This window comes from Myotis yumanensis, unplaced genomic scaffold (assembly GCF_028538775.1).
Source record: "Myotis yumanensis isolate MYYU_CA2020_CCGP unplaced genomic scaffold, mMyoYum1.0.hap1 SCAF_16, whole genome shotgun sequence".
NCBI lineage: Eukaryota > Metazoa > Chordata > Mammalia > Chiroptera > Vespertilionidae > Myotis > Myotis yumanensis.
In genome coordinates this window covers 3,042,836-3,068,362 of record NW_027223767.1, presented here as the reverse complement: position 1 = coordinate 3,068,362, position 25,527 = coordinate 3,042,836, and the positions used below count along the sequence as shown (strand labels likewise).

At 44.9% G+C, this 25,527-nt stretch overlaps 1 protein-coding gene across 3 annotated transcripts in view; it reads left to right on the top strand.

The window, feature by feature from the left end:
* The first annotated feature begins 14,087 nt into the window (after positions 1-14,087).
* Positions 14,088-25,527, top strand: part of AKAP10 (A-kinase anchoring protein 10) — a 101,504-nt gene continuing 90,064 nt past the window's right edge. For all 3 annotated transcript variants that reach the window (XR_011468462.1, XM_070394735.1, XM_070394734.1), the window contains exon 1: positions 14,088-14,320. Coding sequence is in view for 2 of the 3 variants with exons in the window: in XM_070394735.1 (XP_070250836.1) it covers positions 14,233-14,320 (88 nt within the window). In the remaining variant the exon portion in view is untranslated. The remainder of the gene's footprint in view (positions 14,321-25,527) is intronic.

The window sequence follows — 25,527 nt, the reverse complement described above, 5'->3', positions numbered from 1 at the left end:
GAGAGAGGCGGAATTTGGCACCCCGCATCCCTCCCTGATCGACCACTGCAATTCCAAGCCAGCGAGGGCTGCCTTCAGGCCGCAGCTCCAGGTCCCTCACCCCCACCCCAGACCTGAGAGCACAGTGCTGGGCAGGGGCACCCAGGGGTTCGGGAATGCAGCGCGAGGGGCTGGCACGATGTGTGGGGGGGCTGTGTTTACACCGCCAAGTTCCCCACTTCTGCCCTGGCCCGCGCATCCCTCCTCCTTCCCCTCAGAGGCCCAGCTCCTGCCTACATGCTTTCTGGGCAGGCCCAACTGCACCGGGAGTGAGCCATGGTGATCGGGATGGCCACTTCCTGGGATGGGATGGCCTGCTCCCCACAGGGACATCAGTAGGACATCCTGTGAGGGCTCCCAGAATGTTAGAGGGGGCAGACTGGGCTGAGGGATGCCCCCTGAGTGCACAAAGTTTTGTGCACCGGGCCTCTAGTCTATATATATAAAAGGCTAAGTGACTGGCCAACTGGCCGACCAGCAGTACATATGACATGCACTGACCACCAGGGGGCAGATGCTCAATGCAGGAGCTGCAGAGCTGTGGTGACTTGGCACAAGTGTTTCTCTGGTGATGCACCCTGGAACCAGAGAGAAGGGAGCCCGATTTCTTGCTGAGCCCCGTGATTCCACCTTTGGCCGTGGGCTACGTTGTTGCTGGGGCACTGTCAGCCCTGAATCTGGTTTACTGCATAGCTGCAGTGACTTGGTGGTATACAGGGAGATATTAGAATAAGTTTAATCACTTTATCAGTCATTGTTTCTTATCAATGTTGTTTTTATATCATGTTTTTGTTTTTATATCATGTCTTTGTTATATCATGTTATTGTTTGTTTATTAATCAATTTATATATTATTTTCATATACATTTTACTAATTCTATTTCATCTCTGACACTTCTATTATAGAGAGAGGGAAAATAGTGATATTAAAATATTTCTTCTAGCCCTAGTTGGTTTGGCTCAATAGATAGAGCATCAGCCTGCAGACTGAAGGGTCCAAGGTTCGATTCCGGCCAAGGGCACATGCCTGGGTTGTGGGCTTGATCCCCAGTAAGGGGCCTGCAGGAGGCAGCCAATCAATGATTCTCTCTCATCATTGATGTTTCTATCTCTCTCTCCCTCTCCCTTCTTCTCTAAAATCAATAAAATATATTTAAGAAAAAAAGAAAAAATATATTTCTTCTAATTAATTTCCTTTCAATGTGCACAAATCTGTACAGCGGGCTAGTAGTTGTTTATAAAAACAGAAAATAACAAGTGCTGGTGAAAAATTGGAACCCTTGTGCATTGCTGATGGGAATGTAAATTGATGTAGCCACTTTGAAAAACAGTTTGCAAGTTGCTCAAAAAGTAGAATTATCTATAATATGATCCAGTACAATTACTCCTACGGATGTATCCAAAAGAAATGAAAGCAGGAACTTAACTGTACACCAATGTTGTTGTTGTTTTTATGAATATATTTTATTGATTTTTTACAGAGAGGAAGGGAAAGGGATAGGGAGTTAGAAACATCGATGAGGGAGAAACATCGATCAGGAAAGAGAAAAACGAAATCGTGGAAAGGAAGAAAAATGGGAGGAAAAAAAGAGAAGAAAGGAAGAAAAGGGTGCAAAAGAATATTAAAAAGTGAGTGTTGTTCGCTTCAGCTGAGTTTTAATGTCCCATGGGAGCTGGTTTAGGACCCCACTCTTCTGTCTGCCAATTCTGGGCTCCCTGTTAGGTACTGAGGTGCTGACCACTGTCAGGTACTGTCTTTTTTTTTTTTTTTTTTTGAAAAAAAGATTTTTAAAAATTGATTTCAGAGAGGAAGGGAAAGGGAGAGATAGATAGAAACATCAATGATGGGAGGAAATCGTTGTAATTAAATGGTAAATGTCAACGACAAAGTATGAATCTTAAAGGCTGCCAGAGAGAGACAGAAGGTTACCTACAAGGGATCTCCCATTAGACTATCAGCTGATTTCTAAACAGAAACACATAAAGCCAGAAGGGAAGTGAATGAAGTATATAAAGTGATGCAAAGTAAGAAACTGAATCCAAGAATACTCTATTCAGCAAGGCTATCATTCAAAATTGAAGGTGATATCAGGAGCTTCGCAGACAAATAAAGCTAAGGGAATTTATTACCACCAAGCCAGCAATGCAAGAAATGCTAAAGCAATTGCTGTAAAAAGAAGAAATAGAAAAGAACACAGGCATTAAGAATAAAAGTGGCAACAAACAAGTACCTATCAATAATAACTTTAAGTGTAAATGGATTAAATGCTCCAATCAAGAGACGTAGGGTATCTGAATGGATAAGAAAACATGACCCATATATATGCTGTCTACAAGAGATCCAACTCAGAACAAAGGACTCACACAGACTGAAAGTGAAGGGATGAAAAAAAATTTTTCAGGCAAATGAAAATGCAAAAAAATCTGGGGTAGCAATACTTATATCTGACAAAATAGACCTCAAAGTGAAGACCATAACAAGAGATAAGGAAGGCCACTTCATAATACTAAAGGGATCAATCCAACAAGAGAATATAACTCTGATAAACATATATGCACCCAATATAGGAGCACCCAAATACATTAAAAAAACTTCTGGAAGATTTCAAGGGAGAGATTGACAGCAATATAATCATAGTAGGGGACTTTAATACCCATTGACATCACTGAATAAATCCTCAAGACAAAAAAATCAGCAAAGAAACAGCAATCCTAAACAATTCACTAGATCAGATGGAACTAATTAACATCTTTGGAACATTTCATCCTAAAACTACAGAGTATATATTCTCAAGTGCACATGGGACATTTTCAAATATAGACCACATGTTAGGACATAAGCTAAGCCTCTACAAATGCAAGAAGATTGAAATTGTAGCAAGCATCCTCTCAGATCACAATGGCATAAAATTACAAATCAACTGCAATAAAAACAATAAAAAACCAATCAAACACATGGAGGCTACATAGCATGCTGTTAAACAGTGACTGGGTTACCAAAAAGATCAAAGAATAAATAAAAAACATCCTGCAGCAAATGAAAATGAACACACAACAACCCAAAATTTCTGGGACACAGCAAAAGCAGTCCTGAGAGGGAAGTTCATAGCACTACAGGCCAACGTCAAAAAAACAAAAAAAAAACAAAAACCTGGTGATAAGTTATCTAATCCTACAACTTAAAGAACTAGAAAGAGAGCAACAAGAAAGCCCAGAGTAAGTAGAAGGAAGAAAACAATAAAGATCAGAGTGAAAATAAATAGCATAGAGATTAAAAAAAAAATACAAAAGAACAATTGAACCAAGAGCTGGTTCTTTGAAAGAGTAAACAAGATTGATGGATCTCTAGCAAGAGAAACAGAGAAAGAAACCCAAATAAACAAAATCAGAAATGAAAGAGGTGAAGTAACAACTGACCCCACAGAAATACAAAGGATTGTAAAAAAAAAACAAAAAAAAACACCCACAAATAACTCTATTGCAACAAAATGGACAACCAAGACAAAATGGACATACTCCTAGAGAATTACAATCTTCTAAAACTCAATTATGAAGAATCAGAAAATCTGAATAGGCCAATAACTACCAAAGAAATTGAAGCAGTAAAAAACAAAACAAAACAAAAAAAACTTCCAGCAAACAAAAGTTCAGGTCTGGACAACTTCACAGGAGAGTTTTACCAAACATTCAAAGAAGAACTAACACCTATCCTCCTCAAACTATTCCAAAAAATTCAAGAGGAAGGAACACTTCCAAGCTCTTTCTATGAAGCCAGGATTACCCTAATCCCAAAACCAGATAAAGACACTACAAAAAAAGAATTACAGGTCAATATCCCTGATGAATATAGATGCTAAAATTCTCAGTGAAATATTAGCAAATCATATCCAGCAATAAAAAAGGTCATGCATCAAGACCAAGTGGGATTTATTCCAGGGATGCAAGGCTGATACAATATCTGCAAATCAATAAAAGTGATGCATCACATAAACAAATTGAAAGACAAAAACCACATGATCATATCATTTGGTGCAGAAAAAACATTTGAAAAAAAATCTGATTCCCTTTTTTAATAAAAACTCTCAGCAAAGTGGGAATGGAGAGATCATATGTCAACATAATAAAAGCCATATATGACAAACTGACAGCCAACATCATATTCAATGAGCAAATACTAAAACCATTTCCCCTAAGAATAGGAACAAGACAGGGATACCCACTTTCACCACTCCTGTTCGACATAGTATTGGAAGTGCTAGCCATAGCAATCAGACAAGAAAAATAAATAAAAGGTATCCAAATTGGAAAGCAAGAAGTAAAACTGTCATTATTCACAGTTGACATAATATTGTACATAGAAAACCCTAAAGACTCCATACAAACACCACTAGATTTAATAAATGAATTCAACAATGTTGCAGGATACAAAATTAACATCCAGAAATCTATTGACTTGCTGATCTTACCTCACTGATTTGTTGTTATTGATACAGTTGGTATAAAAAGACTGTGAGGATTCCCTTAAAATCAGGAACATAATTAAAGAAACTCCTTCTTGTCAAAATGTATTTTGTTTTACATGTCAATTAAAGTGACTAACAAATTAACTTGGAAATGCAATGTAGAGTATTCGTTTGCCACCACTAGGTATTTAGGCTACTGGAATATTCTTGTATTCTTGTTTATTTTATATTTTGTTTTATTTTAACATTTTTATTTTATTAAATTTATTGGCATGACATTGGTCATATAGGTTTCAAATGTACATTTCTATGACACATGATCTGTATGTTGCATTGTGTCCCACCACTCGAAGCCAAACCATCTTCTGTCACCATACATTTCACCCCTCTACTCTTTACTACCCCAAACCCCTTCCCTCTGGTAACCTCTGTGTCTGAAATATGAGTGAGATCACATGGTTCTTAGCGTTTTCTGACTGACTTATTCACTTAGCATAATATTCTCAAGGTCCATTCATGTTGTTGCAAATGGCAGTATTTCATCTTTTCTTATGGTTGAGTAGTATTCCTTAGCATATATGTACCATGTCTTCTTATCCAGTCCTCTATGGAAGGACACTTTGGTTGTCTCCATGTCTTGGCCACTGTGAATAATGCTGCAATGAACATAGGGGTGCATAGAGCTTTGTGAATAAATATTTTCAAGTTTGGGGGGTAAATACCCAGAAAAGGGAATGCTGAGTCATATGGCAACTCTATTTTTAGTTCCCACCAGCAGTGAAGGAAGATTCCTTTTTCTATCCAACCTCTCCAACACTTGATGTTGCCTGTCTTGTTGATAACTGTAGTTTTTATTTGCAATTCCCTAATAGCTAGTGAAGTTGAACATCTTTACATATATGTGATGGCCATTTGTATGTCTTCTTGGGAAAGGGTTCTGTTGAGATCCTCTACCCGTTTTTTAATTGGATTGTTTGTTCAGTATTTAGTTATATGAGTTCTTAATATATTTAGGATATTAATCCCTTTCAGAGCTGTTGTTTGCAAATATCATCTCTCATTTAGTCGGTTGCCATTTTGTTTTGTTGTCAGTTTCTTTTGCTGTGCAGAAGCTTTTTAGTTTGACATAGTCCCATTCATTTATTTTTCTCTTTACTTCCCTTGCCTTTGGGGTCAAATTCATAAAATGTCTCTACAACCCAGGTCCATAAGTTTAGTACCTATGCTGTAGTCTATGTACTTTATTGTTTCGGATCTTATATTTAGGCCTTTGATCCATTTTGAATTAATTTTTGTACAAGAAGACAAACTGTAATCAGTTTCATTCTTCTGCATGTGGCTTCCCCATTCTCCCAGCACCATCTATTGAAGAGGCTCTTCTCCATTGCGTGCTTTTCGGTGAGTGTGGCTGTCCTTTGGAGCCGGCGGGCATAGGGATAGGGGTGTCCACGCCTAGCTGCACCCGCAGGTCCCGCTCAGGTGAGGGTGCAGTGAGTGGCCTCATGCAAAAGGTGCCCCAGGTCAGCCTCGAGTGCCTGGATCTTGACCTCACAGCTGACTGTCAGCCGCCAGTCTTCAAGGTCTTCCCAGGCAGCACCCCCGAGGACTACAACCTGATTGTCCCCCAAGCGCGGGGCTGCAGCTGCTGCTGCCGGGCACCCCTGGTGCCCAGCCCCTGCCTGGCATGACCATTGTCAAGGAGGAAGAGACAGAGGGTGCCATCCGCGCCCTGCCTGCCACCGAGGGCCCTGACACCAAGCCCGTGCTAATGGCCCTAGGGGAGGGCCCGGGTGCGGAGGGCCCTGCCTGGTCTCACCCAGCTGCAGCACCAGCTCCAGCCTGGAGGTGGTGGCTTCACAGGGCACCTCAGCCCCAGCCTGGATGACCGCGCCACCATCTGCCGCGTGTGTCAGAAGCCACGCGACCTGATTGTGTGCAACCAGTGTGAGTTCTGCTTCCACCTGGACTGCCACCTGCCGGCCCTGCAGGATGTGCCTGGGGAGGAGTGGAGTTGCTCACTCGGCCACGTGCTGCCTGACCTGAAGAAGGAGGCTGGCAGCCTGAGCCTGGACGGTGGGGACAGCACCGTCCTGCTGGCCCTTTTCTGCCAGCAGCCCTGCTGGCCCTGCACCAGCTGGCTACCAACTCCAGCTTTTTTGTGGATCAGCCTGGCGGCACATTAGACTTGACCCTGATCCACGCCGCCTCCAGGAGAAGTTGTCGCCCCTACAGCTCCCCCCAAGTGTTTGCCCAGGATGTGGGCTGAATGCTCAAGAAGTACAAGCTGACGGAGGACAAGGCAGACGTGCAGTCCATCATCGGCCTGCAGCGCTTCTTTGAGACTCGGATGAATGAGGCCTTTGGTGACACCAAGTTCTCTGCTGTGCTGGTGGAGCCCCTACCACTGAGCCTGCCTGGTGCCGGCCTGAGCTCCCAGGAGCTGTCCAGTGGCCCCTGAGCCAGCTCAGCCTGGGTGTGTCCTGTCACCCCTGCCCTCCCCTCTAGTGGTCAGGCTTCCACTCCTTGGTAGCCCCCCATTCCCTGGCCCCTCGCAATACGGTTTTTACTTCTGTGGATTTAACGTCACAAGTTCAAAAAAAATTATTTGCCCATATACCTGTGGTTTTATTTCTGGGCCCTCAGTTCTGTTCCTCTGGTCTGTGTGTCTGTTCTCCTGCTGATACCGTGCTGTTGTGATTTTCATAGCTCAGTAGTATAATTTGAAGTTAGGTAGTGTGATATCTCCTGCTTCATTCTATTTTCTCAGAATTGCTTTGTCTATTTGGGGTCTTTTGAGTTTTCTATACAAATCTGAAGATTTTTGTTCTATTTCTCTAAAAAAATGATATTGTGAGTTTTTAATTTAATTTCTTAAAATCTTGTTGTTGAGAGTATTACAGATGTCCCCCTCCCTCCCCCATTAACTCTCCAACCAGTTCCTGCCCTGAAACAGGCCTTCACCACCCTATTGTTTGTGTCTTTGGTAATGCATATATGCATATGTTCTTTGGTTAATCACTTCCCACCCTCCCCCACTTCCCTCTGAGATTCATCAGTCTATTCCATGTTTCTATGCCTCTGCTTCTATTTTATTTATTTATTTTTTAAAAAAATATATTTTATTGATTTTTTACAGAGAGGGAGGGAGAGAGACAGAGAGTTAGAAACATCGATGAGAGAGAAACATCGATCAGCTGCCTCCTGCACATCTCCCACTGGGGATGTGCCCGCAACCCAGGTACATGCCCCTGACCGGAATCGAACCTGGGACCCTTCAGTCCACAGGCCGACACTCTATCCACTGAGCCAAACCGGCACAGGCATCTCTGCTTCTATTTTATTCATTAGTTTATTTTGTTCATTAGATTGCTTATTTTTTTATTTTTAGACTCAATTGTTGAAAGATATGTTTTATTGCTATTTTATTGTTTCTTCTTCTTCTTCTTCTTCTTCTTCTTCTTCTTCTTCTAGCCCTTTAACATTGCTTGTTATGCTGGTATGGTGGTAACAAACTCCTTTAGCTTTTTCTTGTCTGTGAAGCTCTTTATCTGACCTTCAATTCTAAATGATAGCTTTGTTGGGTAGAATAATCTTGGTTGTAGGTTCTTGCTTTTCATTACTTTGTGTATTTCTTGCCACTCCCTTCTGTCCTGAAAAGTTTCTGTTGAGAAATCTGACAGTCACATGGGTGCTCGCTTGTAGGTAACTAACTGCTTTTCTCTTGCTGCTTTTAGATTCTCTCTTTGTCTTTAACCCTTGGCATTTTAATTATGTGTGTCTTGGTGTGGGCCTCTGGATTTCTCGTGTTTGGGACTGTTGGATCTGAGCCTTCTCCCAGGGGCTGGACCTCCTTGAACACCGGGTATCAGATGGAGAAGCCCTGGGAAGTTGTAGGTGTATAAGAAAGTCTTTATTGTAGGAGCCAGTGGCCATATAGCCATCCTATCTAATAAAAGAGAAACATGGTAATTAGCTGTACATCCACTACCCTTCCCATTGGCTAATCAGGGCGATATGCAAATTAACTGCCAGCCAAGATGGCGGCCGGCAGCCAGGCAGCTTGAAGCGAAAAGGAGGCTTGCTTGCTCCAGTGATGGCAGACTCCAACGTTCCCCGCCTGACTTGCCCGCCTCTCAGCTGCAACTCTAAGCAACTATGTTGCAAATATAGAAGCTAAACAAAACACCAGAAACCTGCTTTAGTCAGCCGGGCTTCAGCCAGCCAGACCACAACATTGTATCAAATACAGAAGGTAACAAAGGCCAGAAACCTGCTTTCAGCAGCCAAGGCCTCAGAGCTAAAGCTGGCCCAGAATAAAAAAAAAAAAAAAAAAGCAGTTGGGAGCTTCAGTCACCCGCCAGCCTGAAAACGGTCCTCAGCCCCTCACCCAGGCTGGCCAGGCACCCAAGTGGGGACCCCCACCCTGATCCAGGACACCCTTCAGGGCAAACCAGCCGGCCCCCACCTGTGCACCAGGCCTCTATCTTATATGGTAAAAGGGTAATATGCCTCCCAGCACCGGGATCAGCGGAGTTGTGAGGCCTCCCGGCACCGGGATCAGCATGACAGGGGGCAGCGCCCTAACCCCCTGATCGCCCTGCAGCTCTGTGTGTGACAGGGGGCGGGGCCACAACCCCCTGATCAGCCCTGCTCTGTGCCTGATAGGGGGGAGCTCCCTAACCCCCTGATCACCCTGTGGCTCTGTGCGTGACAGGGTGTGGCGGCCCTGCTCTGTGGGTGATAGAGGGTGGCGCCCCAACCCCCCCCCCACACACGGGCCCTGCTCTGTGTGTGACAGGGTAGAGCCATAACCTCCCCATCGGCCCTGCCCTGAGTGTGACAGTGGCAGTGCCCCAACCCCCTGATCCACCCTGCTCTGTGTGTGACAGGGGGCGGTGCCCCAACTCCCCTATCGGCCCTACTCTGTGAGTGACAGGGGGGAGCTCCCAAACCCCCTGATCCACCCTGCTCTGTGTGTGACAGGGGGCAGTGCCTCAACTCCCCTATTGGCCCTACTCTGTGAGTGACAGGGGGGAGCTCCTCAACCCCCTGATCAGCCCTGCTCTGTGTGTGACAGGGTACGGAGCCCCAACCCCCCTGATGGGCCCTGCTCTGTGCATGACAGGGGGCAGTGCCCCAACCCCCTGATCGGCCCTGCTTTGTGCGTGACAGGGGTGGCGCCGCAACCTCCCTATCCACCCTGCCTTGAGTGTGACAGGGGGCGGTGCCCCAACCCCCCAATAGGCCCTACCCTGAGCGTGACTAGGGGTGGCATCGCAACCTCCCAATCCGCCCTGCTCTGTGCATGACAGGGGGTGGAGCCCCAACTCCCCAATCGGCCCTGCTCTGAGCCCGACCAGGGGCTGCACCTAGGCATTGGGCCTGCCCTCTGCCACCCGGGAGCAGGCCTAAGCCAGCAGGTTGTTATCTCCCGAGCGGTCCCAGACTGCGAGAGGGCACAGGACAGGCTGAGGGACCCCCTCTCCCCCCCGAGTGCACAAATTTTTGTGCACCGGGCCTCTAGTTGCTAATAAGGAGCCACTAAACAAAACAGTTCTTCACAACAGTTCTATACAGGCAGCCACACACTAGCTGATAAATAAATACATCTTTCTCACAAAGCCATGGCCTCTGTACTCATAGCCATTATCTGAGCAGCTGTGTGCTGCTTCTAGACTTACAGCCTCTCATAGTAGCTGCATCTGAGCTCTCTCCCACTCTGTAGTCTTAGTAGTCACACTGAACTTCCTCTGAGCTCTCTCTCTAGCACACTGGCTAGTCAGTAACATGTATTGTACTACTTAGACAAAAGAGGCTTCTTGCCAAATGGTAACATCATATTTGGGTTATAGAAGGACACAGTGTTCTGTGAGATTGCACCTGCATAGTCCTTGGACACTCTGATTAAGATTTCCATGCTCAGCCCTAACCAGTTTGGCTCAGTGGATAGAGCGTCAGCCTGCGGACTGAAGGGTCCCAGGTTCGATTCCGGTCAAGGGCATGTACCTTGGTTGCGGGCACATCCCCAGTAGGGAGTGTGCAGGAGGCAGCTGTTCGATGTTTCTCCCTCATCAATGTTTCTAACTCTCTATACCTCTCCCTTTCTCTCTGTAAAAATTCAATTAAAAAATATATATATTTTAAAAAAGATTTCCATATTCAGAGTGGCCTTGGCCATCCAGCATACTGTAGACAGGGCCTTTCACACCCTAATCGGCCTTGAGCATCCAGCAACTCTGAAATGGCTCCCACAGGAACTCTCTGCATTTCCTGGACTTGTAAGTCTATTTCTTTCACCAGGTAGGGAAGTTTTCCGTCATTATTTCTTCAAATAGGTTTTCAATATCTTGCTCTCTCTTTTCTCCTTCTGGCACCCCTATGATGTAAATGTTGGTACACTTGAAATTGTTGCAGAGGCTCCTTACACTATCTTCATATTTTTGCATTCTTTTTTCTTTTTGCTCTTCTGATTGGGTGTTTTTACTTCCTCATATTCTAAATCATTTATTTCATTCTCAGAATCCTCTATTCTACCGTTTAATCCCTATGAAGTATTCTTTATTTCAGTCAGTGTATGCTTAATTTCTGACTGGTCCTTTTTCATGTCTTTGAAATTCTCGCTAAGATTTTTGAAAGTCTCACTAAGTTTCTTAAAGCTCTCATTAAGATCTGTGAGTATCCTTATAACTATTGTTTTGAACTCTGTATCCAGTAGTTTGCTTGCTTCCATTTTTTTCATTTGTGACATGTTTTATTGTCTCCACATTTTGGCTGCTTCCCCATGTTTGTTTCTAGGTATTAGAAAGAGCTGCTATGTCTCCTGGAATTGGTAGAGTGGCCTTTGTAGTAGGTGTCCTGTAGTACTCAGTTTCTCAGCCTCCCCAGTCACCTGAGCTGGGCACTCTAGGTACACTGCTGTGTGGGCTGTGTGCACAGTCTTGTTGTAGTTGAGCCTCGATGGCTGCTGGCATCACTGGGAGGAATTGACCTCCAGGCCAATTGGCTCTAGAACAAACTTCGACTACAGTGGAAGATCTGTAGTGGAAGACACCCCTATGGAGCAGGACTTGCTTCAGTGGGGCTTTGGTGCTCACTGATTCTTCCCCTTGAGTGTGTCGCTTGTGGATGTATAGAGTTGTAATCTGGTGAGGTCTGAGCTGTCCACCTGGTGCACTGGCTCTGGGGCCTCCTGGGAGGTGCAAAGTCAGCCACTGCCTGGGGCCACCCAGCAGGAGCTACAGAGAGATCTGAAGATGGCTGCTACTTGTATTGGGCTTGGAAGTGTCCGGGTGAGGTTCACCTGTGAAACAAGGCAGGCTGGTGCTAGTGCCTGGCCTCAGCCGCTTATTGAGAGGAATGGGATGAGCTGACGCCAGATGCTGCTTGTTTGAGAGATTTGATACCTAACCTAATCAAACTAAAAAAATTGAAGAAGGGGCAATACTTCCTAACACATTTTATGTGCTCAACATAAACCAGATACCAAAACCTGGCCAGGATAACACTAAAAAAAGAAAACTACAGACCCATATCTTTGATGAATACAGATGTAAAAATCCTAAACAAAATACCAGCAACTTGAATACAACAATACATTTAAAAAAATACATCATGATCAAGTGCCGTTCATCCTAGGGGCAAAAGGATGGTTTAACCCACACAAATTGATCAATGTAATACACCACATTAACAAAACAAAGGACAAAGGAAAAAGCATTTGGTAAGACACATCATCCATTTATGGTTAAAAGAATAACATGGGTACAGAAGGAAAGTAGTCAGCATAATAAAGGCCATATGTATGACAAACTCTCAGCCAATGTCATACTCAATGGTGAAAAACTGAAAGCTTTTCCTCTAAAATCAGGAAGAGGATAAGGATGCCCACTCTTACTAGTCTTATTCAACATAGTGCTGGAAGTTCTAGCCAGAGCAATCAGGCAAGAGAAAGAAATAAAAGGCATCCAAACAGGGGATTAAGAAATAAAAGTGTTGCCCTGACCGGTTTGGTTCAGTGGATAGAGCGTCGGCCTGCGAACTCCAGGGTCCCAGGTTCGATTCCGATCAAGGGCATGTACCTTGGTTGCAGGCACATCCCCAGTAGGGAGTGTGCAGGAGGCAGCTGATCGATGTTTCTCTCTCATCAATGTTTCTAACTCTCTATCCCTCTCCCTTCCTCTCTGTAAAAAAATCAATAAAATATATTTAAATAATAAAGAAATAAAAGTGTCACTTTTTCCAGGTGACATGATTCTGTATACAGAAAACTCTGAAGACTCTACCAACACACTGTTAGAAACAATAAACAAATACAGCAAAGATGCAGGATACAAAATCAATGTACAAAAATCCACTGTATTCCTATATATTAACAATGAAACTGCAGAAAAAGAAAAAAATTCCTTTTGCAATTGCAACAAAAAAGAATAAAATACTTAGGATTAAACTTAACAAAGGATGTGAAGGACCTATATACTGAAAAATACAAGAGCCTGAGTTCTAGTTACAGTCTCAATGTTGACACACTGCATAATCGTAGACGAGTTGCCTCTTCTCTCTGGGCCTCAGTTTCCCTATCCGTCACCTGATGGAACTTCATAAATTTAAAAACCCACTCAACATTTACTGAGCTATGATTTCCCAGCTCTTAGCAGCAGGAGCTCAAGGTTACAACAGTCACCCAGTCCCTGAGGTGGTGAGGGCACTAGAAGCGGGGAGGCTTGTTTCACTCTGGTTTCTGATAAATGGACTGTCATCAGATTCACAGGAAAATGGTATCTGAACAGCGCTTGTAGGATGATTCACTGGAGTTGGCCGGGTCAATAATGGCGAGGCTTTCGCTTTAGGCGCCTTTCAAATCTCAGCTGTCGCAGAGCCTGCCTCCTGAGAATACGGCAAGTCCATCCCTTTTCATCACCAAGGCCACAGACGGAGGTGCCAGTGGAGCCGCTTAAAACAGGTTATGCCTCCCAGTCTCCACCCGGAACACCCATGGCCTCCAGCCCGCGGCGGGTGGGGTGGGGGTCGGCTCCCCGGGAGAGCACGGGAAGGCGCTCCGGGTGCAGCTGCTCTCGCCCGCCATCGCCGTTCAGCCAAACCCGGAGAAGCGGGAGGGGCTGAGCCGGGATTAGCCCTGCTTTAGGGTTCGCTCTGAGAGAAGGTGCCCAGGCTCGGCGCCAACGCTGCGGCCACCCGGCTCCGCCGAGCCGGGCGCGCTCACTGGGAGACGCGGCCGCAGACCGCGGGCGGGCTCAGCGCCCGGGAACCGAGGGCTTGGGCTACCCAGGCGCAGGGTCCGGCGGGCGCTTGGGTGCGAGCCTGGTATCCGCCCTTCGGGAGGAGGTGCGCGGGGCGGGGCCGGCGCGCGGGGCGGGGCCGGCGCGCGGGGCGGGGCCGGCGCGCGGGGCGGGGCCGGCGCGCGGGGCGGGGCCGGCGCGCGGGGCGGGGCCGGCGCGCGGGGCGGGGCCGGCGCGCGGGGCGGGGCCGGCGCGCGGGGCGGGGCCGGCGCGCGGGGCGGGGCCGGCGCGCGGGGCGGGGCCGGCGCGCGGCGCCTCCCGTGAAGCCTCGCGCGGGGAAGGACCGGAACTCCGGCCGGCGGCTGGTTGATAATATGGCGGTAGGAGGTGCCTGGGCGTCGCGAGGAGGCGGCGGGGCCCACGCCTGGAGGAAGGGTCTCTTTTCGGGCTAGTGCGGCGGCCTCTGCGGGCCGGAAGTCAGGGCCGGTGGCTGAATGAGGGGAGCTGGGCCGTCCCCGCGACAGTCCCCCCGCGCCCTCCGCCCCGACCCTGGCCCCGCCATGTCCTTCTTCCGGCGGAAAGGTAGCTGAGGGGGCGCGGGCGGAGAACCAGGGCGGCCTCGGGCAGGGGTGGGCGGTGGGTCTGCGGGGGCTTCCTGCGGGGCAGCGAGGCCGTGGGCCTCCGCGCAGACGCCAGTGCGTGCTTCGCGGTGCTCCGGGCCGCGGGGAGGGGGAGGCGGCCTCCTCCGCGAGGTCACCGGGAAATTGCCCACTTTTGGAAATGGGTCCACAATTGTTTGCGGAAACGTATGCAAGTTAATGACTGTTCGCGAAAGAATCTCTTTTCGGGTGCGGGTGCGTACTTGCGTGTATTTACACGGTGGATCAAGAAAAAGGAAATTCCTTTCGTACCTTGTTGCGGAAGTCCCTGACTTTTCAGAATATTGTCTAAAAGCAACATAAAAAAATTTCAACTAGTGCTTCTTTCCAGTTTGCATATTTTTTTTGCGCGGAGGAGGTCCTGCTGTTCCTAAAATGACATTACTAATTGCTAAAAGTTCCCAAAGGAAGAAGACTACTCCTTTTGACGACCTAGCAAGTTTACTAACTACTGGAACTCTAACTTCATAAACAAAATACTCACATTTCTGATTTTCAAGTTTAATCGTAGATGCCCCGTTTTCAGTAGAGGCAGCATGATTGTGTGTGTGTATACTGGATTGTTGCATTTTATTTAAAACGTACATGTCCAGAGTGAACAAGTGTCTTGGGATGACAGTGGTTCTTGTATAAATTCTTGCTGCTTCAGAGAAAATGTACCAGATCAAAACTGGTTTTGGAAAAACACTCAACTACATCAGGGACTTCTGTTCACCTGACAGCTCTGCCTACTAACTGTGTAGCTACTTCTCTGTCAACTGATAATTAGTTGTTCCCTAAAGGCTTCATTCAACTGTGACTATGAATTAAAGAATTCCTTTTAAGTGCATACAAAGTTTGGTGAATGAATGAAAACACTGCTGAATAAATGAACCCAGTAAAGTGGTACAAGGAAGTAAGGTACCTTTTCGTTAATAAGTGTGTAATTTGTTTGACAGGTTTGTTTTTTAAAAAATTTTTATTGATTTCAGAGAGGAAGGGAGAGGGAGAGAGAGAGAAACATCAATGATGAGAGAGAATCATTGAGTGGCTGCCTCTCCTGCACGCCCCGTACTGGGGATCAAGCCAACAACCTGGGCATGTACCCTTGACCGGAATCAACCCGGGACCCTTCAGTCCGCAGTCCCACCCACACTCTATCCCAGCCTGGGCAAACTAAAAAAAAAAAAAGGCCGTACCCTTTTTTGTAATGATGTTTACTTTGAATTTATATTAGTTCACACAAACACTCCATCCATGCTTTTGTTCCGGCCCTCCAGTCCAGTTTAAGAACCCATTTGTGGCCCTCGAGTCAAAAAGTTTGCCCACCCCCTATCCACTGAGCCAAACCAGCTAGGGCTGTTTGACAATTTTGAAGTGGTTAGTTGTTTTTGTCATTTATTTTTACGGGGGGGGGGGGGGGGAGCATTTTATGTATAGTGAGACAAATTGCGTGTTGCACAATGGACTGTTGTCTCTATTCAACAAATACTGTTTGCCAGGCACTGTGCTAGGCCCTCGGTGTAGAGCACTGAACGAGAAGTGGAGCTTTCGTCAACCGAGAGAGTACACAGTCAATCTCTCTTTCTCTCAGTTGAGTACAGTGTTTTGAAAGTGGTAACTTGACTGAAGAAACATTTAGGTTAGGTGTTAGAGAAAGGCGTCCGCAGGTGGCCTTGAAATTTAGAGCTGAGGGATCAGCAGGACGTCGCTTGTAGAGGCCAGGGGATAGCATTCCAGGCAAAGAATAGCATGTTCCAAGATGGGGAGGCAAGGAAATTTGGTGCCCTTCAAGAAAGTAAAGAAAGGCCATGTGACTCAGGCTTAGAGAAGGAGACGAGTCAGATGATTCAGAGCTTTATAGGCCATGTGTAGGTTTTATTCCAAGTGCAGAGACAATATTTTTAAAACTTTAAGGAGGAGTGACTTGATCTTATTTTATGTTTTAAAAAGATTATTCTAGATATGTTTTGGAGACTGAATGGAAGTTGAGATGGTCTTATTTATTTAGGACTCTCATCCAGTCTTTAAATACCATTTTAAAATATTACTCATATGCTGATGATTCCCAAATTTACACCTCCACTGAATTCAGACTGGCCTAATCTGTTGTCAGTCCACTTTATACCTGTGCACAATAGATATCTAATTAATAGACTATTGTTAGTTATTACTGTTGATATATATAATTAGATACATCTTTAAATTACTATATCTAAAACTTAACTCCATATATAGTTCTCCTAAACCTGTTCATCTGCTTTTCTCATTTCAATAAATGTCATTTCTGGCCTTTTCATTGCTCAGGCTAAACTTTAGTACATTTGTAGACCTCTCTTTCACTCCTACTCTATTTAATTTATTAGCAAATCTGTTAGGTCTACCCCAGGACATATCCAAATTCAACCACTTCTCACCACCCTCGTCTAGGCAGTCATCTTTATTTAGGTTGGGTGGTTAAGGAAGTCCTCTGAGAGGATGCCATTCCAATCTCCGTTTAAATGTCACGAGGGAGCTGGTTTTATGAAAATTGAGGAAGCAGCATTATTTTGCTTACAATTTGGTTTCCTTTCTTTCATCGTTGACCCCTATAGTATATTTTCAAAATATCTGTTCAGATTCCTCTAGTGGCTTCCATAATCTAGGTCCCATTTCCTTGTTAGGTTCATCTCCTGCTCTCCTCCATCACTCTTCCATTTATATTGCCCTCCTTGTCCCGTGTATTCCCACCTCAGTGCCTTTGCACTTGTTCTCTCTGCTGGAAACAACTTCTCAGATACCTACCTATTTTGCTTCCACATCTCTCAGGTTTTTGATCAGTTGTCATCTTAGTGAAGCTTTCATTGGCCATCCTACTTAACATTGTAGTCACTGGCCCTGCACTCCCTTGCCCTACTTTATTTTTTCTCCATAGCATTTATCACCATCTGCTTTACTATGTATTTTATTAGAATGAAAGCCGACTTTTTTTTTCTTTATGGCTGTATCTGTGTCTAGGTCGGTGCCTGGAACATAGTTAGGAATTTAGTAAATATTTGTTGAATAAGTGAATAAAAAAATAAGAGAAATATCAGGTAGCAATAGGTGCTGTGCAGGGAATTTAAACTGATGTGGGAGCAGACCTGGGAAAACAATTTACATTAAAGGGACAACTTGTCTGACAAAATGGTATTTAAGATCTGAATGAGGAGAGAGCCAGCCTTTTAAAGATAAAAGGAACTACATTCTAGCTAGAGAGAACTGGTAGTACAAATGTCCTGAGGCAGGAATGAGTTCCCTGTGTTCAAGGAACAGAAAGAAGGTTGGAACTCACTTGGAGAGGATGGGAATGGGGTATGTTTTAGAGGTAGAGATAGCACTTGAATAAGTGAGTGGAGTGACGAAAAACTGGGAAAGCTTTGAGCTCAGAGTTTGGGGTAAAAGGAATCAGGAATTCTCTTTTGGCTATTGTGAGCTTGCCATAACTTCCGGACATCCATATGCATATGTCACCGAAGCTGTTGGATGTACAAGTCTGTAGTCCTGGAAGGAGGTTAGAACTCAAGATCTGGATGTGGATTTAGAAGTACTATGCATACATGATAAAGACATGGAACTATATGAATTCACCTAAGGCAGTGATGGCGAACCTTTTGAGCTCGGCGTGTCAGCATTTTGAAAAACCCTAACTTAACTCTGGTGCCGTGTCAAATATAGAAATTTTTTGATATTTGCAACCATAGTAAAACAAAGACTTATATTTTTGATATTTGCAACCATAGTAAAACAAAGACTTATATTTTTGATATTTATTTTATATATTTAAATGCCATTTAACAAAGAAAAATCAACCAAAAAAATGAGTTCGCGTGTCACCTCTGACACGCATGTCATAGATTTGCCATCACTGACCTACGGACTACATACAGACAGTCCTTGGGTTACATTGGACTCTATGTATGTTGTTTCATGGTTACGTTGCCATCTCCAATTTATTTATAAAAAAAAGGTCTGTCATTTCGACGTATGTGCTTTATGTTTTTTATTATTTATTTACCACAAGTAAAGGTCAGGAATTGTTATCTTTCCTTTAATTTTTTTTTTACTGTTTCACTTTATTACTGCTGTGTCTGTGCTCCATGTGAGTGACGTAGTGCTTATGTAGGTGGTTTCTGACTTACAGCAAAAATCGCGTTATGTCGCGCCGTAGGAACGGATCTCCGACGTAACCCAAGGACCTACTGTATATGAATTAGGTTGAACAGCTAAGCTACCAAAACAAAGAGACACTAAAGATAGACCTTTATTTTTCTCTTGTGTAACAGTCCAGATTCCTGGTCATTGGGTGTCTTTGCTTCACAGTCATTAAAGGATCGTTTTCTTCCCATCTTGTTATTTCTCTTTCCCTTGGATTGTGGGCTGTTTCATCAAAGGCAGGTCATAACCTCTTCTGTCTGTCCTTTGTCCTCTCACCCATGGTAAGGGGAAAAAGTATAAAGGAATGAAGTTTTGGCCAGAAAATTGCACATTCCATTTCTATTCATATTCTGTTGGTGAGAGCCTAGTCATATGGTCATAGATAACTGCAAAGGCTTCTGGGAAATGAAAAATAGTGGGCCAGTTATGTGCCAGACTGTAGTTAAGGGGAAGATGAGTTCGGTGGCCTGGTAGCATCTCCCACCATACTATAGACAAGACAGGAGCCTAGGAGAGGGCTCTGAGGTTAATCCAGATTTTAAAAGTTGAGGAACATACATCCTTGGCAGAGGAGAATTGAAAATAAAATGTCAGGGATGTAGGAGTGCAATGTCATGGAAGCTAAGGAAGATAATATTTCTAAAAGGGGGAGTATTGTGTGGAATGTTATCTGCAAGGTCAAGATAAATAGAACTATCTACTCAATTTGATAATGTGTAAGTGATCAATGACTTATATAAGAGTGGTGTCAGTGGAATGGATTGAGGGAAGAATGTGAAGTGAGGAAAATGGAGTAATTAAGAACACCTTTTCAAAAAACTTTGCAATGAAAATTAACAAAAAGTGACAATAGCTGGAAGGGGATATTGGGTTGAGATGTGTTTTTTTTTTTTTTTAAGATAAAACATACCAGAGCATGTTTGTATGCTGATAGGAATGATTCATTAGAGAGGGAGAGTTTGATTTGGAAGAGAGGGTGTAGCTTGCATGAGTGAAGTTCTTGAGAAGACCTGTGGAGTTGGTATTAAAACCTGGCTATACAAATATTGGCTAGAATCCACTGCTGCTGGAAATGTCAATCGGTACAACCCCTTGTATGACGTTTAAAATCCTCAAGCAGTACTCTATGTTGTTCATAGATGCACAAATCTGTTAAAGAGTAAAAATGCATTAGAAACAATAAGCATTCAATTTATGAAATTGTTTCTCTTGGGAGAGGTGTAATGAAATCAAGGTGATGTTTCAGTTGCACCTGCAATGTTTTATTTCTTTTGAAAGTTCTTCTGAAACAAATCTGACAATGTTAAGATTTGATAAATTGGAATATACCTCATATTAAGGTCTGTTTTTTAAGTTTTAAATGTTTCATAATGAAAATAAATACACAAGAAAAACTTAGTAGTACAAAATAAGGTGGCAGAAATAAACCTAAATGGATCAATAATCACAATAAATGTAAATAGACTAAAATCCATATGGCTAAATATATAGTAAAAAGTCCATATAGCTAAAGATAAAGACTCAGTTTTGATGATAGACTGAAATGAATCCATAAGCCATTTACCAGAGAGACAACCGAAACATAAGGGCATAACAAAATTTAAAATAAATGGGTAAATTCACTAGACCAGTGGTTCCCAAACTTATTCGGCCTACCGCCCCCTTTCCAGAAAAAATATTACTCAGCCCCTGGAAATTAATTTTTTAAAAATTTTAATAGCAGTTACTCATTGCCCCCAAATGCACTTGTGGCCATCACCGCCCCCCTGGATCGCTGCAGCGCCCATCGCGGGGCGGTAGCGCCCACTTTGGGAATCACTGCGTTAGACAGGTGTTCATCAGAAGAAAGTTTGTGTCACAGATGAAATATTTTAAAGCATAAAGCAAAAATATTTTTGTTAGGGCAAAAAGGTCACTACATTATAAAATGAACAGGGTACTAGGAAAATAAAATTCTGAACTAGTTTGTACCTAATGTCAGTCTCAAAATATTTAAAGCAAAATATACAGAGTTACCAGGAGAAATCAACAAATTCATAGTCATAGTTAGAGTTTTAGGAATGCTGTGTTTTAGAAATAAACAGAAATGGACTAACCCAGACAGTTCAAATATGGATCGGATTCCTGCTATGTACTATCTATACTAATAAAAGAGTAATATGCTAATTAGACTGTATAGACTGGACATCATTCTGGACGTCCTTCCTGACAAAGCCAGGGCCATGGCTGGCCTGCAAACCTCCCACAGCCCCTTGCCCAGGCCAGCCCCGCCCTGCCCCCCAGCGGGGACCCCCACCCCAATTGGGGGTATGGCCGGCCTGCAAACCCTCAGTGGCCCCAAGCCCAGGCCGGCCCTGTCCCCAGTGGGAACCCCCCACCCGGATCCAGGGCCCCCTTCAGGGCAGGTCGGCCACCCCCACCTGTGCACCAGGCCTCTATCCTATATAATAAAAGGGTAATATGCAAATTGACCCTAACGGCAGAACAACAGCTGGACCTCTCACTATGAGGCGCACTGACCACCTCTTGGTCCCTTTCCTAGGTTGGTAGGCTCCAATTGCCTGATGGCCACCCGTGGCAGGGGTGGGGCCGGTGAGCGGGTGGGAACATTTGACCTCTTGGTCCCTTCCCCCAGCCATCAGGCACTGATCACCCAATGGCGAATGGGGAACTGGGGGTGGGTGGCGGCTGGGGGCGAGGCCGGCTGCAGGCAGCTAGGGAAGATGATCCTGATCGCAGGCCAGGCCTAGGGACCATACCTGTGCACGAATTTCATGCATCAGGCCTTTAGTCCTCCTATCTAATAATAGAAAAACATGGTAATTAACCATACCTCCGCTACACTTCCCATTGGCTAATCAGGGCAATATGCAGATTAACTGCCAACAAAGATGGCGGCTGGAAGCCAGGCAGCCAAAGCGAACATGAGGCTTGCTTGCTTCAGTGATGGAGGAAGCCAAGGTTCCCCGCCTGCCGCAGCCGGGCTCTGAGCTCCAGTCTAAGCAACAATGTTGCAATTATAGAAGCTAAACAAACCCTAATACCTGCTTTCAGCCAGCCGGCCTCAGAGCCGGAGCCGCAACAAAGTTTTAATTACAGAAGGTAAATAAATCCCAGAATAAAAAAGAAAAAAAGAAGAGACTGGGAGCGTCAGTTGCAGGCTTGGCCCGCCTGAAAACAGCCCTCAGCCCCTCATCCAGGCTGGCCAGGCACCCCAGTGGGGACCCCCACCCTAAAGGGGGTGTGAGCAGCCTGAAAATAGCCATCAGCCCCTCACCCAGGCTGGCCAGGCACCCAAGTGGGACCCCCCCACCCTGATCCGGGACACCATTCAGGGCAAGCCAGTGGCCTCCACCCATGCACCAGGCCTCTATCCTATATAGTAAAAGGGTAATATGCAAACTGACCCAACAGCAGAAAGACTGGGAATGACTGGTCACTATGACACACACTGACCACCAGGGGGCAGACGCTCAATGCAGGAGCTGCCCCCAGACCTCAGGCCCCAGACTAGCCATGGCGGGTGCCAGCGGGCCCCCCTCCCACTCCTGATCACCCCACCAGTCGCCTCACAGATCAGCCCTGATCGCCGGCCAGGCCTAGGGTCCCTACCTGTGCACAAATTTTGTGCATCGAGCCTCTAGTTTAAATATAAAAAAGATCATGGGAAGGTTAAAAGTAAAAATACGGGAAAATACCATCCCAGATCCACAAACAAAAAGAAAGCTAGCTTAGCTGGTGTGGCTCAGTAGTTGAGCATCGACCTATGAACCAGGAGGTCACAATTCGATTCCCGATCAGGGCACATGCCTGGTTGCAGGCTTGATTCCCAGTAGCGGGACATGCAGGAGGTAGCCGATCAATGATTCTCATCATTGATGTTTCCCCCTTCCTCTCTGAAATCAGTAACAATATTTTTTTTTTTAAAAAAAGAAAGTTAATGTCTTTATAATAGCACATACATGAAAAAAAAAGGAAAAATTAAGTTTGGGAGGGGCGGAGAACAAAAGAGTCATTATTTTGGGGTAATATGATTATATAGATAGAAAATTCAAGAAAAATCACATACCATTAGAACTCAGAAGAGTTTGGCTGGGTTTTAAAAATATCCAAGTACAGTAGATCCTCAGGTTACGTTGGAGATCCATTCCTATGGCGTGATATAACGCGATTTTCGCCGTAAGTCGGAACCCACCTACATAAGCATCTACATCACTCACATGGAGCACAGACACAGCAGTAATGAAGTGAAACAGTAAAAAAAATTTAAAAGAAAGATAAATTCCTGACCTTGTGGTAAATAAATAATAAAAAACAGAAAGCACATATGTACATATGTTGAAATGACGGAACTTTTTTTTTATAAATGGGAGATGGCGATGTAACCACGGAATGACATACTTCGACTCTGACTTAACCCAAGGACTGTCTGTATTTAAAAATCAATTGTGTTCGGTCAGCATGGCTCAGTGGTTGAGCGTGGAGCTATGAACCAAGAGGTGATGGTTTGATTCTTGGTCAGGGCACATGCAGGCTCAATCCCCAGTGTGGGGCATGCAGGAGGCAGCCGATCTATGGTTATCTCTCATTGATGTTTCTTTCTCTCTTCCTCCCCCTTCCTCTCTGAAATCAATAAAAATATATTTAAAATGAAATAAAACTCAATTGTGTCTCCCTGTATTCTAGTTAAAACAAACGACTCAAAGTTTTAAGGAATTTACAAAACATAATTGTACATAAAAGGAGAACCGAATAAATGGGAAGGTATACCATGCATATGGATAAAAAGATTTAATACCAGAAAGATGTGAACTCTTCCAACTTAATCATTAAGTTAGTGATGTTTAAAAAGAAATTCCCCTGGGAGTTTAAGATAAGGAGAATTTGATCATATAATTAATATTGAAGATAGTTTTGAAAAAGATAGAGGACTTGGTCCTGCCATAGGCTTATTATATAGTTTAGTAATTAAGACAGTAGAATGGAATGCCCAGAAACAGATCATGTATATATGGGTGCTTGGTAAATAAAGAGTTCCTATTCACTTGGGACAAAATGAAGCTTGTTATTCCTTTGGCAAAATAAACCCTATATAATAAAGAGGTAATATGCAAATTGACCCTCACACTCTCACAAGATGGTTGCCTATGACCAGGCCAGCAGGGGGGTTAGTGAGGGACAACCAAACAACTGAACAAGCTGGCTGCGTGGGGTGACCAGGCTGGCAGCAGGATTAGTGAAGGACGACCAAACGACTGAACAGCAGGCTGCATGGGGCGACCAGGCTGGTGGGGCGGGGGGATGTGAGGGGCAACCAGGCTGGCAGGGGGCAGTTGGGGGCGACCAGGCCGGCAGGGGGGCAGTTGGGGGCAACCAGGCCAGCGGGGGGGAGGGTGTAGTTGGGGGTGACCAGGTAGGTCAGCAGGGGGGGCAGTAAGGGGTGACCAGGCTGGCGGGGGGGGGAGGGCAGTTAGGGGCGATCAGGCCGGCACGCAGGGGCAGTGAGGGGCCATCAGGCAGGCAGGTGAGCGATTAGGAGCCAGTGGTCCAGGATTGTGTAGGGATGTCCGAGGGGTCCCAGATTAGAGAGGGTGCAAGCTGGGGTGAGGGGACCCCCTTGCTCCCAGTGCACAAATTTCATGCACCGGGCCTCTAGTAAATAAATAATGAATTAATGAATAAGATTCCCTATCTCTTATTATATACATTCAGGGTTCAACAAACTTTTTATGTAAAAGGACAGATAGTAAATATTTTAGGCTTTGCAGGCCATATGGTCTCTGTCTCACTGTCTATCCTTGTAGCCATAGGCAGTGTATATATATAAACAGATGGACATGGCTGTGCTAAAATAAAACATTATTTTTTAAAAAAAACTTGTAGTGGCATCCTAGCCGGTTTGGCTTGGTGGATAGAGTGTTGGCCTGTGGACTGAAGGGTCCTGGGTTCGATTCTGGCCAAGGGCACATGCCTGGGTTGAGTGCTCAATCCTCAGTAGGGGCGTGCAGGAGGCAGCCAATCAATGATTCTCTCTCATTATTGATGTTTCTATCTCTCACTTTCCCTCTCTGATATCAACAAAAATATTTTTTTTAAAAAAACTGGTAGTGAGATGGATTTGGCCCATGTGCTATAGTTTGCCAATCCTTCATATACAGAAATAAATACCAAGTAGATAAGAGCCAGAATTTGAAAAAGCAAAACTTGAAATCATATAGAAGAAAATAGAAGGAGGAAAATCTGATTTGGGGCAGGAAAGGATATTTTAAAAAATAAGGCAGGAAAATACAATCCACGTGAGTAAATTTGATGTTAAAATAAAAAAAACTCATACAATAAAATATACCTAAGGCATTTGCAGTGCAAACAACAAAAGATTCGTATTCAGGATATGTATAGAATTTCTACAAATAATAAAAGACAAAGAACATGAATAAGTAGTCCATAAAAGAGGAAACCTGAATAGCCAATGAACATAAAAGGATGTTACATCGAGAGAAGAACCAAGATGGCGGCATAGGTTAACGCTGGAGTTTGCTGCCTCGAACAACCACTTCAAAAATACAACTAAAAGACGGAACGGACATCACCCAGAACCACAGGAAGGCTGGCTGAGGAGAGATTCTACAACTAGAAGGAAAGAGAAATCCATACCGAGACTCAGAGGAGGCGCAGTGTGGAGGTGAAATACTAAGGTGCGGAGGGCGCGGTTGTTGTTTTCAATCGGGAGGGAGTTTCAGACTCTGAGCTCCAGATCCGGGCAAGTCTCTAGGGACCCAAACTCAAACGGTAGAAGCGGGAAGGCAGCTTTCTCTCCGAGGTTTGCAGCGGTTGCAGAACCGCTGGGGACAGAACTGAGAGCAGCCATAACTGCTCACTCCGCCCGCCCTGTAGATCCCCTGGGGACCCGCCCCGCCCAAGCCCTGCACAGAGGCATTTGCCGGATAGCCTCAGGCAAAGGCTAGATTAGCACCG